Source organism: Corvus brachyrhynchos, unplaced genomic scaffold, assembly GCF_000691975.1.
Source record: "Corvus brachyrhynchos isolate BGI_N302 unplaced genomic scaffold, ASM69197v1 scaffold10, whole genome shotgun sequence".
Taxonomy (NCBI): Eukaryota; Metazoa; Chordata; class Aves; order Passeriformes; family Corvidae; genus Corvus; species Corvus brachyrhynchos.
In genome coordinates this window covers 2,194,872-2,214,082 of record NW_008236180.1, presented here as the reverse complement: position 1 = coordinate 2,214,082, position 19,211 = coordinate 2,194,872, and the positions used below count along the sequence as shown (strand labels likewise).

At 39.0% G+C, this 19,211-nt stretch overlaps 2 protein-coding genes across 5 annotated transcripts in view; one reads left to right on the top strand and one right to left on the bottom strand.

Moving 5' to 3' along the window:
* Positions 1–12,823, top strand: part of ZMYND8 (zinc finger MYND-type containing 8) — a 49,821-nt gene extending 36,998 nt beyond the window's left edge. The window contains 8 exon segments of the mRNA XM_017733098.1: positions 1–181; positions 1,934–2,305; positions 3,889–4,079; positions 4,621–4,701; positions 5,651–5,729; positions 6,269–6,508; positions 6,658–6,815; positions 11,321–12,823. The exon segment at positions 1–181 is cut by the window's left edge and continues 29 nt beyond it. Of these exon segments, the coding sequence (XP_017588587.1) occupies positions 1–181; positions 1,934–2,305; positions 3,889–4,079; positions 4,621–4,701; positions 5,651–5,729; positions 6,269–6,508; positions 6,658–6,815; positions 11,321–11,422 (1,404 nt within the window). The 3' untranslated portion in view covers positions 11,423–12,823.
* Positions 12,824–14,711: 1,888 nt separating this feature from the next.
* The window catches only part of EYA2 (EYA transcriptional coactivator and phosphatase 2), an 85,998-nt gene continuing 81,498 nt past the window's right edge, over positions 14,712–19,211 (bottom strand). For 3 of the 4 annotated variants that reach the window (XM_017733104.1, XM_017733116.1, XM_017733111.1), the window contains one exon: positions 14,712–15,609. In XM_017733104.1, the coding sequence (XP_017588593.1) occupies positions 15,572–15,609 (38 nt within the window). In that variant the 3' untranslated portion in view covers positions 14,712–15,571. Of the gene's footprint in view, positions 15,610–19,116 lie in introns of all 4 variants that reach the window. The other variant, XR_001861641.1, reaches the window with a different exon arrangement.

Sequence of the window (19,211 nt, the reverse complement as noted above, 5' to 3'; positions counted from 1 at the left end):
TTGCAGCATCCTGCAAAAGAAAAGCTGAAAGGTAAAGATGAAACAGACTCTCCAACTGTGCATCTAGGACTGGACTCTGATTCTGAGAGCGAACTTGTCATCGATCTAGGAGATGATCATTGTGCTCGTGAAGGAAGGAAAAACAAGAAAGAATCTAAAGAACCTTCTCCTAAACAAGATGGTAGGATGAAATGATTTCCTTTTTTTTTTTTTCTTCTCTTCTGTAGGACTGTTACCAAACGTAGAATTGCTACCTTTATTTTTGCATTAAGATAAAAATATCGATATTAAAACAATTTTTAGGAGTGATTGTTCATACTTTGTGATTATGAAAAAAGTTTTTGGTGCCCATTGTAGTTTCTGGTTTAAACAAAATTTGTTTTGCTGTTTCCTTCCAGCAGTGTAGAACTATGAATATCCCTAATTTTTGCTGTGTGACAAATGTAGAGTTTATTTTGCAATTTTTACCACTTTCAGTTGAATCTTTAAATTTCCATTGACCTCCCAACATTTCTGGTATAGAAGAAATTAGAACTTACCAAACATAGAAATTGCATAAGAACCCATTCAAATCAATGTAAATACTCTCAGTCATAATCAAAAGAACAACTAAATCACTTGTTGTCTGAGATACTGTACTTTGTTCTTGTGTTGCTAAAAGAGGAAAGCAATCTCAATGAGTAATATGCTTTTGCTAAGCTTGTTTTGCATGTTAGTCTTTTGACAACAGAAAATAGAAAACCAGATTTAAATGGTTAGATTGAAAAATATTTTACTCTTCATAGAACTTTTTATCTTCTTGTTGATATTTTATAGCATATTGGCTCAATCATTTTATTTAAAATAGTGTTTTCAATCCACTAACTAAGCATACTTTAGAAGACCACTTAATGCTCCTGAATTTTGAATCTTAGAACTTAATGCATAAATGTTACTATGAGGTCATCAAGAAATAGGCTTATAAAATAAAAAGAGAATTGTAATTTTGGGTATTCTTGTTTAAAAATTAATTAATTTAAGCTTTATGAATTTCAGAACCACTGATTCATGTGGTCTAAATGAGTGATGGTCAAAATAATAAGTAATCCTAAAATTTTACTTTGATAGAGAGGCAAAGAAATAATACATATTCTGGGTGAATTCAAAACTGAACACAGTACTTGAAGTGTGGCCTCACCAGTGCCAACTATTGCAGGACAATCACTTTCCTGATCCTGCTGGCCACTCTACTGCTGATACCAGCCAGGATGCCGTGGCTTTCTTGGCCACCTGGGCACATGCTGGCTTATCTCCAGCACCCCCATGTCCATTTCTGCTGAGCAGCTTTCAAGCCCCTCTGCCCCTGCAGTGCTGCAGGGGGTGATTGTGACCCAAGGGCAGGACCCAGCACTTGGCCTTATTGAACCTGATTAAGTTGTCCCAGCCCATTGATTCAATCTGTCAAGATCTTTGCAAAGCCTTCCTGCCCTCTAGCAGATCAGCACTCCTGCCCAACTTGGTGTCATCTGCATTTGGTTGTCAATGTCAGGTCGCTGTTGTTTAGAAAGTTCTTAGTGTGCTGTTCCTTCAGTTACTGCTCAGACATTAATCCTTTAGAATGTTTTTTTTTCTCCTGAAAGCAATTGGGATGATGGGTGGAAGTGGTAAGGCAGCAACATCTTAATAAGTGCGAACCTCTCACGTATCTTCTGCATGAGGTCAAGCTGGTTTTTCTTGGTTTTGTGCTTTTTGTTTTGCTTAGTTACTGATGCATCTGAATTGCCACCAACTTCAACTAGACTGAAATGACTTTACTTGTAGAATATTGATTACTTTTGAGGAAAATAATTCAAAGCAGACTGGAAGGTATATATGGCTGTTCCAAAAACTAGATGGAAAATAATGAATCAGATGTGTTGGTGAAAAGCTGGCATAATATTTTATGTTTGTTTAGTTGTAGGTAAAACTCCACCTTCCTCCAGTGCAAGCACTCAGCCTCTACCAGAAACTCCAGTACTCACCCGCTCTGCATCCCAGACCCCCCCAGCAGCTGTGACAGCAACCACCAGTGCTGCTTCTACTGTCAGTGCTCCCTCTGCTGCCACAGGAAGCCCTGTGAAAAAGCAGAGGCCTCTGCTGCCCAAGGAAACCGCCCCTGCTGTGCAGCGGGTGGTGTGGAATTCTTCAAATAAATTCCAGACATCTTCTCAGAAATGGCACATGCAGAAGGTACAGAGACAGCAGCAGCAGCAGAGCCAGCAGTCTCAGTCACAGCAGCCTCAGTCCTCTCAAGGGACAAGATACCAGACAAGACAAGCAGTTAAAGGTACACACTTCTCTAACCCAATGTGCCCGTGGTGCTCAAATTCCCCAGTAGTGATCTCAGTGCTCCAGGGGTGCCCAGCCAAGAGTTCTTGTGTGTAAACAAAATCTCTAAGTGTGGTTCTACTCTGATAAGTGCCTTTAGAATACAAGTTACTCACCATACCTGTTCTTTCTGGTGTGTATTTAGAGTCATGTCTCCTTATTTTAATGACAAAAAAATTTGGTGTGTCTGTATATTGCTTTTCTTAGCCAAAACAGACTTGGAAGGGTGAACTGAACCATTTTCTGGATTATATGCTAAAACCATTAACTATTCCACTTCATGTTTACCAGTGTCACCTCAGCATCTACAGATTGCTTCCAGTTTTGTCTGACAGGCAATTGGTCTGAAGGGTTTTTCAGAGTATAATTTGACAACAATGAAATTACCCAGGCTCCAGGATTTGTCTTTGAAATCCCGGTTGTTTAACAAGACTTTGATGCTAGTTTACTGAGCAAACACCTCTGGCATTTCAGGATGTTTTCACAACTGTTTTCTCGCCATCCCTTTGCTGGAGCTTTCACCAATAGCAGGCACAGGGTAATACAAGCCTGTGCTGCTGTTGATTCACTTAACAGCAACTTTATGTAGATCAGCTTCATTTGTAATTTCAGCTTAATAAATGGAAATGTTTACTGCTGTGCCTAATGAGGACACATTCTCCACTCTGCTGACACCACTGGCACGCAGGTGATTTTAGAGGAGAGAGGTTTTAGGTTCACATACAGACATTTACAGAGGCTCATTTCTCTGGTCCCAAACTGCTTTTGTTTCTGTCATTTGAGTGTGGAGGAAGTGGTGTCTTTCTGCTTGTAGACTGCACAAATTGATACAGTAATATTCAGTGAGGAAAAACAAATGTGAAAATTGGAGAAGTTAGATGTGAAACCTTTAACAGAATCATACTTTTAATATACACCTTAATAGTATGGGCTAAATTTCGTGTTCAGCCCATGAGTTTGTTTTTTCAATACTGTTTACTATTAAGCACATCATAGCAATGTTCCATCTTAAATATTATAGTCTAGAAATCTATCAAGTGAAAACTATACAATCTATAGATTCCTCATATGCTGAATGGGCATAAACAAAAATATAACACATGAAGATGAATAACTTGTTTATTCCACTACTGTTCCAATTACTAAGTAGTAATTCCACTACTGAGGATATTGGCAATGACGACATCTTTTATAATATGAATCAGTAAAAAGAGCTTGAAAAGTTTTGTTCTTAAAACTATAAATTTTTTAAAATACTTCAGCAGATAAGTCATTAGAACTGAGGGAGACTTCTGCACTGGCCAGTCTAAGATGATAAGGTTCAAAGTTGTATTTGCTTCCTTACCTTTAAGCCTTACAGTTATGTACAAGTTCAGTGGCTGGGCACTGTGTAATTAATCATATGATGGCACCATTGTATAAATAAAGCAAGTCTGAAATGGTTATGTGCAGACAGTTAAGTTAGATATTGAAGGTAGAAGTTTGCCTACTGTTTTCATAATTCCTTGTGTGATTGATCCACTCAATGTTCTCTTTTCTTAGCTGTGCAGCAAAAAGAGATCACCCAGAGCACTTCCACATCCACTATAACCTTGGTCACAAGTACTCAGCCTATTTCTATGGTTACCAGCTCTGGTTCTGCAAGCACACTTTCTTCCTCACTTAACACAGACTTGCCAATTGCAACAGCTTCAGCTGATGTGGCTGCAGATATTGCTAAATACACCAGCAAAGTAAGTTCTGGAGGAAGGTTTTAATGAAGTTGTACTTTTCTTTGAAAACACCCTATAGTTTCATCAGGTGGTAACTTGTCATAAATGTGTGTTCATGCATTAAAACAGTTGCTAAGTTGTTCAAGAGAAGGGGTGTGGTACTGGTCTCATCACAGTGACAGTGAGGGAAGGGACATGAGCTTTCCATACTCCCTTAGATCTTTAGATTAAAAAATCAATGAATACTATATACTTTTGCATTGAGTTTCTTCCCCAGATTCGTGCTTATATATTTTTTGTTGATAAATTATATCAGTAGCAATTTCTTAGAAAAGTAGAAGGTCAACCAGTTCACCAGTTCAGGACACTTAAAAATCAGAGTCCTGATCAAAACTGTTATGCTCTACCTTCTAAATAAGTAGAACCAGGTAAATTACATGTATTTAGACAGAGAAAGAAGGGTAGCAATATAGGTTCCCAGTAGAGGGCTTGAAAGAAAATGAAAGTGGGAATCTACTAAAAATATATATAAAAGAATTTTTTTTTTCTTTTTGTCTTTCAGATGATGGATGCCATCAAAGGAACAATGACTGAAATATATAATGATCTTTCAAAAAATACTACTGGAAGTACAATAGCTGAGGTTAGTGCAAGATTAAAAATAAAACCAACTTGTATTTTAAGTTTGAAAAATGCAAATTAGTATTTTTATGTATAAAAATGTGCCACATAACTGTATCTACGAAGTACTATATATGGAGATTGTCAAGAGATACTAATATCTGTGGGCTCTGTAAGATAAGCATTAAGCCATCAAACCCAGGTCCTTAAATCTTCTGTCAAGCATTTGTCACCTTGTTTAAAATTAGAAATTAAGTCAGTTTTTTTGAAAATAAAATTTTTGTAAGCTGTGTAGTGCAGTAGCTTATTCCAGTTACATGACCATATGACCATAGTTTTAATACTTCTTTAAAATACTTTGAACTTTTAACATTTTTAATGAAATGCTATACATTGCTTTTAATTTTCCCTAAGGGTAGCACTTAATATCTTCTAAGGGTTTTTTTTTTTAACATTGGAAAAAGCAGATTAAGCAGTGCAAACTAAGTATGAATGGGAACAAATAAAGCTCAAAGTGTGATGATTTATTTACCTGTTTTAACCAAAATAAGGAAGTCAAAGTTTTGAGCAAAGATATTTGTATTCGTGATCCACAGTGAATAGAAAACCTTGCTTTTCCAAGCCTCAATGTCATACTAATAAATGCAAACAGCACTGAGGAATAGGTTCTTGATTCCAGTCAGAAATTTGAGACTTGACAGTTTTAGAGGAATCAAGAGTTAAGTTTAATAAAATTTTTTTGTCTTCAAAGAATCCTGTGCTCTTTATGGTGAGCAAATCTAGCAAACAAGTATTTAGAATACATCACACTTTGCTTTGGGGTTTACTATTGTCTTGTCCTCATGTTAATGTGAAAGAGCCTTGATGTAAATGATGGCTCATTACTTTGGGCGTGGTTTTTTATATAATAATTATGTATTATACACCACACCCTGTTTATTATTACTAACTATTACATTTTTAATATTTAGATTCGACGTTTGAGGATTGAGATAGAAAAACTTCAGTGGTTGCATCAACAGGAACTTTCAGAAATGAAACATAATCTAGGTATGAAAATGACAGTCCCAAACAGTGTGTCAGGTACTGTCCTACGTGGAAAATGGAAATGCTTGTAGTATGTGTTACTCTCATCACATGATGCTGCACATTGTCTCCCTTGGAACTTCCACATTTTTCTTTGTAAAGACACCAAGATACGATGAACAAATTAGATGAGAGAAGAAATGGAATTCTCTGTATTTTCTGATTATTGAAGCAGAACAAAAGTTTGGGCTTGTAAAGAAAAAGCATGTTAGCAGCAGCTGCATATGTCCTTTTTGTGCTTGTGCTGTATTCTGGTCCTTTGTGGGACATCCAGAACTGCAGTGCTAAACAAATGGGAGGTAATGGTTAAAAATCATGGTGCCAGAATAAGAAAAGAAGATGGAAGACTTGCATTTGTTGAGTAGGTATGAAACAGATGCCCAAACTTGGGGAATACCTTGACTGCTAGTTTTAATGTCATGTTGTCTTTAAACTCATATTAGTGTTTTGCTCCTTGCTGTTGGGTAGAAATGCAAACCCATCTTTCTCTGGATTTTGAGTAGAACTGACAATGGCTGAAATGCGTCAGAGCCTGGAACAGGAACGAGATCGTTTGATTGCTGAAGTGAAGAAGCAGCTGGAACTGGAAAAGCAACAAGCAGTGGATGAAACCAAGAAGAAGCAATGGTGTGCCAACTGCAAGAAAGAGGCCATCTTTTATTGCTGTTGGAATACCAGCTACTGTGACTACCCCTGCCAACAAGCTCACTGGCCTGAGCATATGAAATCTTGCACACAGTCAGGTAATGGTGCCTGTTTCACAGCTGAGGGGGTTTGGGTGGGTGGATGGATCCACAGTGTCTCAGTTCTTCATGTGCAGGTGGGACCCTGAGGAGGGACTGTGGACTGGCTCCCATGAGTAGTAGCCTCATCCTTTTTTCCTTTATTTTAGCTACTGCGACACAGCAAGAAACAGATACTGAAATTAGCACAGAAACACTAAATAAATCATCCCAGCCCAGTTCAAGTGTGCAGTCTACACCCACAGAAACAGCCAGCACCCCTAAGGAAAAGGAAGGTTCAGCTGATAAAAGCAAAGAGTGTGTTACAGTGAGTATCATCACTTCAAACAAAAATAACGTGTAAGATTTCTCTGAAACCTTCCCCTAAAGGCTTCCCTGGAGAAGCCAGGAATTGGTAACCATTTGCATTATTTCAAAGAGTGTGTTTTGGGGAGTGATAGAGATTTGTGGTTTTTGTTCTTCATCTTGTAAAAAAAACCTCCTCTGTCCTCTGGGAACACCCTTTCCCCTTCACTTATTCCCAGTAAAACCTTGTGTTGGCTTTATTCATCCTTCCAGCCAAGGGGGACTGGACCTCTTTCTCTCTCTCTCTCCAGGACCCATCAGTGTAGCTTCTGGTCTGGATCTTTCGATACAAGTTGCCTTCTGATAAGCAATACTGACTGCAGCACTTCCAAGCCCTTCTTGCCTGGGGGTTCAGAGGCCAAGCTCAAGACCTGCATTCAAACCAACTTACTTTCTCACCACAGACTGCCATTAGGGTACCACAATGTTCCATAACACTTATACAACACTTCACCTGGATCTACGGTTAACGGAGCAGTTTTGAAATCTTCCATAGCATCTACTCTGATAATTTTCAGTGGGCAAGGATGAGCAAATGCTCTAAAAAAAGGGACTTAACATTGCATATATAGAAAATGTTTATAGAGAAGATTCTGCTTTCTAGGTAGGGCTTGACTATTAGCAATTTCGGCATCATTTTTTTTCTGCCCTTGCAAGATTTATTAAAAGAAAAATTTTAGTGGGGAGGGGGGTGGGGCTGATCCTTCAAACCTTTACACATGATCCTCCACATCAGTAGGAGCCTTGTTGTATTTTAAAATATTAAAAGCAAACTAATTTTGTAGTATTGTGATTCCAGCATGATGTCTCATTGAGATAGTCCTGTAGAATTGGGAAGCATAGTAATCTAGAGAGCTGTGTTCATTTCTTGACACTTTTGCTACTGTCTGGTGTTAGATCTCTCGGCTTGAAATGTCATCTAAGGGAGTAACTTGGGGAACAGATTTGAAGAGGGGGAAAAGAATGTGCTGTTTCACTTAAGTGTTTTGATGAAGTTGGTTAAACTGGCTCATTCGGTTAATGTTTGTATGCACTGTTATGGCAGCACAAGCTTTGTATTTCTGGGTAAGTAGGGAATATGAGACCTAAAACCTGCCAGGGAATATTCCAGTTAAACAGATATGGAATTGCTTTTATATAGATGTTCTACCTGAAACATCATGCTGTATACATTGATGATGTTCATAATCTGAATTTTGTTTCATTAACAAGGAAGTAACCTGTGAATTCATTAAGATGCAAATTTTTAACACAAAGGAAACATCCAACATAAATTTCATATAATAATAATAATATAACAACTAGGTGGAATTTATGTAAAAGCTGAGGCTTCTAGAGGTTGCCAGTGCTGTCTCTGCAGATAGCAGCAGGTGTGACAAGCAACCAGCCTTTAAAACTGGTCCAGGTACTGCAGACCACCACCTATATTCCAACTACTCAACCCACAATTGTAAGTACAACATCATAATTTAAAGTCTGCAGCAATGCTGTTCCTGGCATTAAAATTGCTCAGTATCTCTGGGGGGTTGTCTCCGTCTGGTGTTGTATCAAGAGATGAATTCACTGGTATAGTCTCAACTTGCAATGCAAAATGCTTTATTTTGCTGTGCAACATTCCACCCTTTCACTCCATTCACGATTGCAAGGATTCAGAAATCTTTAAGTGCAAAGGCACTGAGGACAGGCAGAGGCCATTTCACATTATTGGTCCGTTTCATGTATATACTTGACCACAACATCAATGTAAATATATAGAATTCATTTAAAATATCTTTTAAATATCGTTTTGTCTATGTATCCTAAAGAGATTTAGAGATTTAATTATTTCTGAGCTATGCTTGATATTCCTGTGACATCTCAGTACCTGTAAAAAAGGATATGCATTTGTCAGCAGTGTCTCTCCCATGCAGTCTTGCACATTAGCATTATGAAACAAGAAATCGCATTGGAATCAGACCTGGGTTTTTTCCATCAAAGGCTTAACCAAGGACAACCGAATTCCCTAGTGTCAGTCACAGTAGATGGGACAAAAGTGAGTTGGATTTTTGTATTTTATAGACCATATTAGCCCGTTATTTCAGCTGGTTGTGCTCTGCAGTGCTCATGTCAGAGTCAGCTCCTGAGCTGATGCTGCCCTGGTCATGGCACATGCTCTGCCTCTGTGGTGGGGTCAGCAGGCAAACCCATGTGTGGGTGACTTCATTTCTGACTTAATTTATAACAGTGTGTAGTATTTCATCTGACTTAACAGTGTACCTAACCCACCCCACACCCCCGGCTGCAGGACACACCTGTGTGTGTTGGTGGATATGTGCTCATGCACAAACAGTGCTTCACAGCCATCAGATTCCACACAAACACAGCTCTTACTGGGGATTGAGACTTCCCACATTCCTCACAGCATTTCAGTTCCACTTGGTCTCAGCTGAGACCACTGTGCACCATTGCAGCATTGGCCCTGAGTTGCTTGGACTGAACTACCATTAACAGTAAGGTTTTGTATGTGTTTTAAAATCCAATAGCAGACATCTAAGACATCAGGCTTCTTTTGTGAATAGCTGCGAGGTTGTAAGATCCTACGGTGGTTTTGTGTAATATTCAGAAAAATGGCAGTTACCCTCATCAGTTTTCTGTAACACAAAGTGTATTGAGTTATGTAGAGCAGAACTGGAAGGTGTGAAAGGTTTCCAACTTTATTTGTGCATGTTTATAACTTTGTACACATTTGCATTAGTCTTGCACAGCTACAGACACCTCTGTATTCTAATGACTGCACGTGCAATTTAAATAATTTTAAACCTTAGTGCATGTTTAATATGTATGCAAAATGTACATATGTGTAAAACTGGCAGAGGTGGAAAATTTACCTCTCAGGGAATGATCTTAACACATTTAAGGAGTCTCGCACATTCCATATTCCGTTCGCGCTAAGAACTGAAACTTAATTATTTCCATGTGTGTAAGTGCGTATATTTAAAAGCAACTGCGGCAACCTTAATTTCCCCATCTCTGGTACTGACAGTGACTTACATAATGGCTTCTTTAGAATTCAGTTTGCACTTTGTGTCCAACTAGGAATTTCTTCCTCTGAACAACTTCCATTGTACTTTCTGGGTACCGTTTCCATTGAACCTTGTAGACACATCTGAAATCATTACAAAATGGCAGTAATCTGGAATTTATTTAGCAAATTGGTCCCATGTTTGTTTTTTATTCTTTCTGCAGTTAAAATAATGTAAAAATATGAACCCATCATCTTTGCATTCTGGGGAATGGAATGAGTAGGCTTCTGGAAGGCACAGACTCAGTCACAAAGGAGCTGTAATCCATCTCAGCAGGGATACTCACAGTCTTTCTGGAATATCATTAAGACACTCATGTGGTTTCTTGAATCAGTGTGGGAAAACATTGGGCTTCAGTGAACTTGTATTTGTTCTTCCATGTTCTCTCTGGAATGTCACACTACCATTGGGGGATGATCTGGGCATCCCTTTCAGGTTCCTCAAAATCTCACTCCCTGTTTCTTCCACAAGATGTTGTGAACTGAAATAGATGCGTTTGATCACCACTTGTGCATCACTGGAATTGTATCGGAACACACTTTGCAGTTTGTATGGTAGAGACATTTCTAGACTTTCTCACGTTTTTGGAGGAAGGTTAAAATACAGACTTTAGGTTCAATAAATCCTCTTACAGATCTCCAGAGTGATGTGACCTTGACCAGATTGTTTAACATTCTTGTGCCTTTGTCTCTGCATCTGTAGAATCAATTACCACCTATAGAGATGTCCTGAAACTCCATTTGTTGAGATGTATAAATCATGATCTGTATGATGGAAGTGAAAAGTTTATTCTATATTAATATTTTTACAGGGTGTGTAAGACAATTCCCAGTAATGCTGATGTTTTTGCTATTAATTTGTGCAGAAGTTAAATTAAGTACTTTCTTTTGTTCAAATGGATGTTCTTTGTTCTCTTCTGTATAGACTGAATGCATGGGGGAAAGTTCCTTTTGGGGAAAAAGATTTAAGTAATGTGTAACAAGAATATACTTATAAACAAGGGTATTTTTGTACTCCAGTTTGATTTGTCAGAACTTTTTCAAATGACAAAGGATTTTCTTAGCCCTTTTTCTTCTTCCCATGTGTTAGTTTGCAGAAAATACATAACTGGATGTAACTCTGAAACCCTCACCCTCCAAGCACAGACAATGTGTGCACCCCTATAGCACCTCCTGTCCCTGTAATTCTATAGCAGTGATGAGAACACAGAAACTCTTGGCTATAGGGAAGTAATGCACTACTCTCTCCCCCGGAATGAGGTAATACTGCGGTAATAAAGGTATTAGTTCTTGCACAAAATTGGAACTTGTTCTGGATTTCCCCTGGAAAATAAATCTCTGTTTCTGTGGTCATGTTTATGTGACCTTTAACATAACAATCTGTTTCTCTTGGTTTTAATCCACAGACCATTCCTGTAGTGGTAAGTCCTTCTGCTGGGACAGTGGCAATGAGAACTGGAGTTCAGTATGTTCAGACCACAATGCCAGTCCAAGTACGAAGAGTCTAACTGCTAACAAGAAGTTCATACAGTTGTTGGAATAAATAAATCTAATAGAAATGTGACAAATAAACACAGTTCTTTGGATTAACCTCAGAGGTTCAGACTTTAGCTTTGTGTATGTGTACAAAGCATTAATTACACTACATTAATGTAAAGCATTAGTGCTGGCTTAGAAAAGCTGAGGACAGGTAAGATCCATATTAAATCTATGCTTCTTTTGTAAATAATGTACAATTTGTGGATGTCATTAGAGTACCATCTCCTTTTTTATATTTGTATTGACTTTAACTTATAAAGAGTGTTTGAAGTTGGAAAAGGAAGGTTTAAAACAGCCTTATCACAACCTAATGCTGAAAAATGGTCTTGGGAAACTGCATCAAATAATCTGAGAATCTGAACAACTTTTTCCGTTTGGAGTGAAAAAAATTTCTGCACTTTGAATCTCTTGTGGAATTTCTCTGAACAACCAAGTGATGAAGGATATCTTTTTTCAGTTAACTCTATTAGGCAAATTATGTGGACCTGAAATCCATAAAAATTTACACTGTTTTTCACAATGACCAGGCTGACAACAATATTCATGTTGCTTACAGGTTAAAATTAATTTAAAATTTCATTCAGTCTAAGATCAGAGAATTTGGAAAGTGTAACAGCAGTTGGTTGTAGCAGGATTTCTGATACTGATATCAAAGATTAAGGACAGTAAAGTTTGTTCCTATGCTTTACAGTTTTCTTATTTTTTTAAAATCCTCCCAGAGGACTTTGAAAAAGAACTAGGTGTGGAGAAAAACATGGATTGGGAAACATGGGCAAAGGACTCTTGATGCTGGGCCAGAGCATGTATTATTTATATGATGGAATTTATGTTTTTATGTAAGCATGAAGCAGTACAGTATGAGAGGAAGTACCCCCTGGAGATGCTGTCTGTTACACTGAGACTGTAGTCCCATTTTGTATGTTGTGTAAAACGAAAGCATTGAACAAAGCAAAGGTGATGTATGTATATGAGAAAATTAATTGTATGATATCATTCCAGTACATTCTGTTGTACATTTTAGTCATGTTGATTTCTCTCATTGTTTATATAAGAATGCGGTTTGTACAGTCTCCAGCTAGTACCCTGATTAGAGGGAAAAAAGTATTAGAAGAAAAAAAAAGTGAGAACAGAATATTCATTAATTGCAGTTGTGTCAAAACTAGCCTAGCTGGCCTTATTTGTGAAGCATAATTGCTTTTAGCATATGGAAGTATTTTTTCACATTTTCTTTGTATAAAATTTGTATTAAACTTAAATATCTTTTTTGACAATTGTGTTTCTTTGTGACTAAGACAGGTGACACACACGATATGCTTTGGGTTTCTCCAATTTTTCAAGAAACGTCACCATTTTTTTATTAAACTGTTTTAGAAAAATGTTCTGTGTTCCTGGATTTCCAGTTTTGGTTCAATCTGGAGGAATGTTCATTTCTGCACAATCTCCAGATCACAGGTAATTTCACTTACATTGGCATCTTCTGTCTCAGAAGTGTGGGACCTTTGGATCCAAGTGTGTCCAGTTTGATGTGTAACATTTATTCATTGGTTGGATTGGGGTTGGACTGATACACATCAGCCTAACACCATGTTAGGTGTATTTGTGGGTTAGAAATGGGGCCTCTCATGGTGAGTGCAGTTGTAGCCTCTCAAGAGGGCATGAATTGGGCAAGACTTCTGTGTGTGTGTCTTAATTATAAGTTAGAAGAAACAGGAAGCTTGTGAAATGTCTCATAGTAAAATCTGTGAATATTGTCTGAAGTTCATGCTCCTGCATTTACCTTGTTATGTGCATTTGTAAAGCAACCACAGTTCATGTTCCCAGTGCTACTGTTTACAGAAAAGCACAAAACTGGAAAGCTTGAAATGTTGTTTTGGCCTTCCCCATGGAATCTGGATGCTGAAATGAGGCCTTGTGTTAGAGGAAAAAGAAAGAGATGTACAAGATGTACACTGCTTTCTGACACCTTTTCCAGCCTGTGGAGGTTTTTTCCTACAGAAGAGTTGTTTTCTTTCCTCCTCCAAAATAACAAGTGACCAAATCCTAGAAAAGTATGTAGAAAATGTAGAAATGCATAAAACCACAGGTGAAGGAGCTGAGCCAAGACCTGTACATGTGTCTGTGCATGTTCCCAGACCTTTTTAATGTTCCTAGGTACAAAATTGCTGTAGATCCCCTCTTCTATCCATGATAAATTCCCTGGAACAGTAAATCTTGAACAGTAAACAGTAATTCTGAATCCTCTTGCTGCACTGAGAGCCATGGTGCCTGGAAGGAAGTGCTGACACCTGAGTGAGAGACGTGTTCCTGACCCTGGTGTGTCCTGCCCAAAGCTCTGCTAAAGCAGAATGTCAGCAACAAAACCAAGAGCTTTCAAACCTTTAAATATATTCAGAAAGCAAAATCTTCCAAGAAACTTTAAGGAAAAAAAACCAATCAGTGCTCAGACAATTGACTCAATTAAGTCAGGTGTTAAATTTGGAATTTCATGGCAGATCAATTAGCTGATTGAAGGGGTATTAAAAGCTGAAGTTGTGCTTCTCTAGGAATCTACAATCCCTGGCATTTATTCCTCTTTCAAAAGTTTATTTACCAGAGAGCTTATCTTGCAAGCATTAATCAATTCTCCACTGACTTTGTCACAAATAGGAAATTATACCACAAGTGAAGGAAATCATTCTTACAGCTGGGAAACCTTGAGGAAAAAATTCTGCTCAGCAAGCCCTGAGAACAGCACTGCCTCTGCTAGAAAAGTGACATTTTGGATGGAGTTGTGCTAAGCACAGAGAGCAGCTCTTTGCAAATGCCCCCGTAGCATCTGCTGGAAGGCTGGGTTTGGTCATGCTGATGTGTCACAGCTGCTGTGGGGCTGCTGCCTTGGATTAATTTAGGATCAGATTTTCTGCTTTAGCTCTGCAGAAAATCCCCTCTCAGATCTAGCACTGTTTTCTCTAAATGTTTTTAAAGGTTAGGAATATCCTTCAGGTTTGTGGAGCACTTGTGTAACCCTTTGAGCGGTGAGGGCTGTAGCACTTGCTGCATCTCTAACACCTCCTTCCAGAGGGGCTTTGATCCTTCTGACCTTACCTGGTGCCACAGCAAGGAACAATCAGCCATTTTCAAAGTAAGAGATTCCTCCAGGCCCAGAGAATTTAAATGTTCTGACAGCAAGATTACCAGGCCAGCCTTGAAATGGGGAGCACACACTGCACATCCTACCTCTAGATTCAAGAGTGGCGGGAGAGAAGGCAGGTAATCCAGTCCCCCAAAATGTAAACATGTTTTTATTTAATGCCTTTCACTCATCACAAGGTACTTTTTCCCAATCCTCAGCCCCAAGATGGCAGCATAAGGCACCGTGTAGACACATGCACAGTCCATGTACCATCTTGGTAAGGTTCAAAAACACAGCTACAGTTCTTACCAGCAGTACCATGTGTCCTTACTACTCATGTACACAATATGATTGTCCCCAGAGTTTGTTCTGGAGAAATGAACTATTAATTTAGAACAGTAAGACTTTCCCCACCCTCCCCACCCCCAAAAAGCCAGATGAAAAACACAGGTACAGAGCTTAATACCAGAGTAATGAGATTAGTTCATAAATTAAAAAAATACAAAAAAAAAAAAAAAATCAAAAACCAGAACAAAACAAAGAATCAACAGTTTCACTCCTATTTTCAGAAGGTCCCATGTGATAGGATGGATTGTGCAGACTCCTTGCTGTGTCCTCTTCCCCTTTCAAAACCAAGAACGCTGACAGGGAGGCCCAGATTTGTAGCATTTGCCTTGTTGATGGCAAAAAGGCCATTAGAGCTCCATGCCTCCACCTTAGCCAGCAACTGCAGCATCCCAGTGACTATCAGGAGGACTTTCCTCTGTCCAAAGGAAGGAGGACTTGAGACAATATTCTTTGGCTGCAAGTTCTTAAAGGCTTCCACTGAAAGGGTTCTCCTTCAAAAAAAAGAAAAACTGCAGTTGCTGTGGGATTTTTTTTACTAAGAAAATGTTGAGGAGTAGGTGGAACCGATGTAAGAGTCTGAGTGAAGCCCTCCCAGTGCTAAGATGTTGGGGTCTGCTACAAGTATTCAAGTTCCAGGGCGTGCCGAAGAGCTTCCAGGTCAGCGTGACAAGAGATTCTCCAGAAGGGCATGTTGTGCTAGAGTGAAACCAAAAGAGTGGAATTTTTTTTCTGTTTTTGTAGAATACTGATATCAAAACAACTTCGTTTGTACCCTCAGGAACTGAGTTTTGTACTTGGCTGTCACAGTGCCAGAGGCAAGGAGGCTCATCTTAGGGGAGGGAGGAAGAGACAAAGTGGGAAGTGTCTCTGTTGATCTGTCTCTCCTACGCAGACAGGAAGACACATCTTCCACAATTTAGGAGTATCCTGCTTCACAGGTGATGGAGGATGTGGGCTGGATACTAAACTTTGTTCCTGTTTTTTTTCCCCCCATGAATTGAATAGGAATGTTTCTAAAACTGCAGTATTACTAGAAACAGTTTTAGGCAAACATCAGTAGTGAAAGCTGTTATCAGTGATTCACAGACAAGTGAATTAAATCCATCTATTGTAAAAGGAAGTTATTAAAATTTATAAAAATGTAATTAAAGGGATAAAATGCCACACAATCAAAATGCTTTCTAACAATTCACCTTCCCAATTAACTGGAACTGTAGGTCATACTGCATTTTCTACAAATGTAGGAACTGGTATCATTGCTCAGATCAATTTTTGTTTAACAGAACACTCTTGCCTCAGAGGAAGGTGCAATGAGGTTATAAAAGTCTGTCCCCAAAAAACTGTCCTCCCATTTATGGGAGGTTATCTTAAAATTATTCTACTGCCTTCCTGTTTTTGAATTTGTATTTGCTGTGATAAATCTGAAGCCATGTACACACATGTCCAAGTTTTAACCAGCCTGCTCCACTTGAAATCTGAGCATCTGGACAAAATCTGGAAGGTCAATTACCTGTGACCTATTCTATCTTCTTTATATACTACCCTGATCATTCTCCTAGAAGTTGTGAATATACTGTAGAAAAACAAGACTTGTATCTGAAAGAGGACAAAGCATCAACTTTTTAACTGCTGTGAAACAAGTGCAGTTCAATTTCATCAGGGACCTGGGATGTTACCTGTAATCAGGGTGCCCTGAAAGCATCCCTGAACAGCACCGTTCCTTAGCAATAGCTGTGATCCCCATGGTTACTTGCACAGAGAGCACCTCAAAATAATTAGAACATGCTCTTAGATGTTAAATACAATTTTTCTTGGTGTGTTCTGGTGAGCCTGGGGTTTGTGCTGGATTTGTTTCTTTTCCAAGACTGTTAAAGCAGTTAAATCAAAGACACAGTTCTTTTCTGCACTGTGATTTTGTAACGTTTGGGACTGTGATTTTCTTTGCCTTCTCCCAAAATGCCAGTCTCTGGACAGTCAGTGGTGTATATGTAGTAATAAATGTACAGAAAGCCTAAACTGACAGCACTTAGTCCCTTCCAGCACGGGCATAACACATCTAAGAGTCTTTTATCACTGCAGGAATTCACCTGTAACCACGCTGCTTGTGCATAAACAGCTTCAACAAAGCTTCAGAGAACATACACTTCCTAGGCAGATTCTGATGAAGGGAGATGTTCCTTTTCCAGTTGTACCTACCTGTGTACAAAAAATTCCAGTGGTTCCAGAGTGTCTATTTACACTCCTCCAACCTTTAAATACAACTAAAGTTTCTCTCTGGTATATTGCCTGTTGCCTACCAGTAAACAAATGTTTCCTTTGAGCTGTTTATCAGTGTGTGTAGAGACAGCAAACAAACCCAGACAGCTGAAGTGACTGAAATCCACCGTTCTGCAATTTCACTTTATGGGGAAAAGTTATTTCCTTCTCCCTCCCCCAGTTTCTATTAAACCCCTTCCATTAAATTATCTGTTTTTCTTTCTTAAACCAGAAGAAAACTTGGCCTCCCAGCCACTCCTGTTGTTCAGCAGTTACAGATTTATCACTTATCAGACAGGTGAAGAAAAATGACCCACAAAACTGGAGATGTTATCAGTTCTGTCAGCAAAACAGCAAAAGGCTCTCTGCCTGTCCCCTCCCTTTTTTGTTTTCTCTGTGTAAAGCTCAGGTGTGTAGAAGGTTTGATTAATGATTGTCATCAATCAAAGGAGACCCAGCAAAGAATGTGCTCTACTAATGGCTGAGCTGCTTAGGCCAGGAGACATGAGCAGGAGGCTCTTGAAATCCCAGCAGAGGAGACTGCTGAACCTCCCCACCTCACCATGCAGACTGAGAGCCCCTGAAGCCTTTGATGCAGTGCTGTTCACTGACCCACTGCCTTTGAAGTGTGGCACTGAGCTGCCACAAACAGCAGGCTATTGTCACTTCAGCCCCAGTCATGCATTTTGGACTCTTCCTGACAGCTCCTTAACCCTTCATGAGCTACAAAACCCTCTGCAGTTTTAGGTAGTTTTCCAAGGTGGGTGCAGATATTGTTGCTTCCACTGGCCAGGAAAATTACACTATAAAAAAAATAGGGTTTCTGCTGCTTTGAAGATAACCTGAGATACAAATTCTGGGGATAAAATACATGCCCCCCACTTATTTGCTGGGATCCCTTTGTTGCTGGGCTTGTGCAACCAAAGAGCTCAAATTTGCTTGGAAAGTCTTTGCAGGATCTTCAGCCAGAATAAGATACCAGGTCCTCCAGCACAAGGTTCACCTGTATAGCTGAGCTCCTGTGACACACACTTTGTACATCACCTGAGCTACACCAGTTGTTGGTGTATCTGTTAAAAATTAACAAGTTTCCTGAAGATGGAGCTCATTCAGCCAGTTCCTGCATCTCAACTCATGTGCAATGCTCCTGGAGCAAACGCAGCTCTATCACATTTCTCCAGTCGCATCAGGAGCACAAGACCCAGGATGCACAAAGACATCTTGCAAATAATGTTTGCCATTAACAAATTGAATTCCTGGCCCTGTAAAGCCAAATAAATGGAAGCTCCAGGCAATTTTCTGTTCTAAAGTTTAGGAAATGAAAACTTTGGCTGTTCCAATTCTCATTATTCCTGATCACACTGCTTTTGCAGTTTCTGTTCTTTGTATTCAGTACAACTTTCTAATTTCATTTTGCTTGTGAAATTAATCACATTGATCCGTAAGTCATTGAGAAAGGCAGCGACTCTGTACAAGCCCTTTAGGTATTTGCTATAGTGAAGTTACACTCCATGATCTCAATGAGTCATAAATATAAACACACGTATGGATATAGGCATATTCTAGTAAGTAATCCAAAATTAACCCCAACAATTTAGAATTTACAAAAGCAGCACATGTAGATCAGAAATTCACTCTGCCTGCTCATCTGAGATCACACGCTGGAATTTCCCTTTTTGTGTTTTTATAGCATCTTTATTAAGCAAGAATGATTCCTGGAACATGTGACACTGCAACTACCTGAAATATTGTACCAGCTGCCAAAGTGGGGGGGGATTTAGAGCACAGAATTTCAGACAAGGTGATTGCTGAATATTTTGCATATTAAGAAATGAGACCAATTGTAAACTGCTTCAAGTGGAGGGAGCTTCATTAAATGTTTAAATAATGAAAGGGTCATTGCAATCAAAACTTGGAAGAATCCAGCATGGCATCCACAAACTGTACCTTTTTTGCTCCCTGTTCCTCTTCAACACCATCTCCTATTACAATGTACACGGCTTTCCTTCCAAACCTCTGCATTATTCTTTCAAAACAGCTCT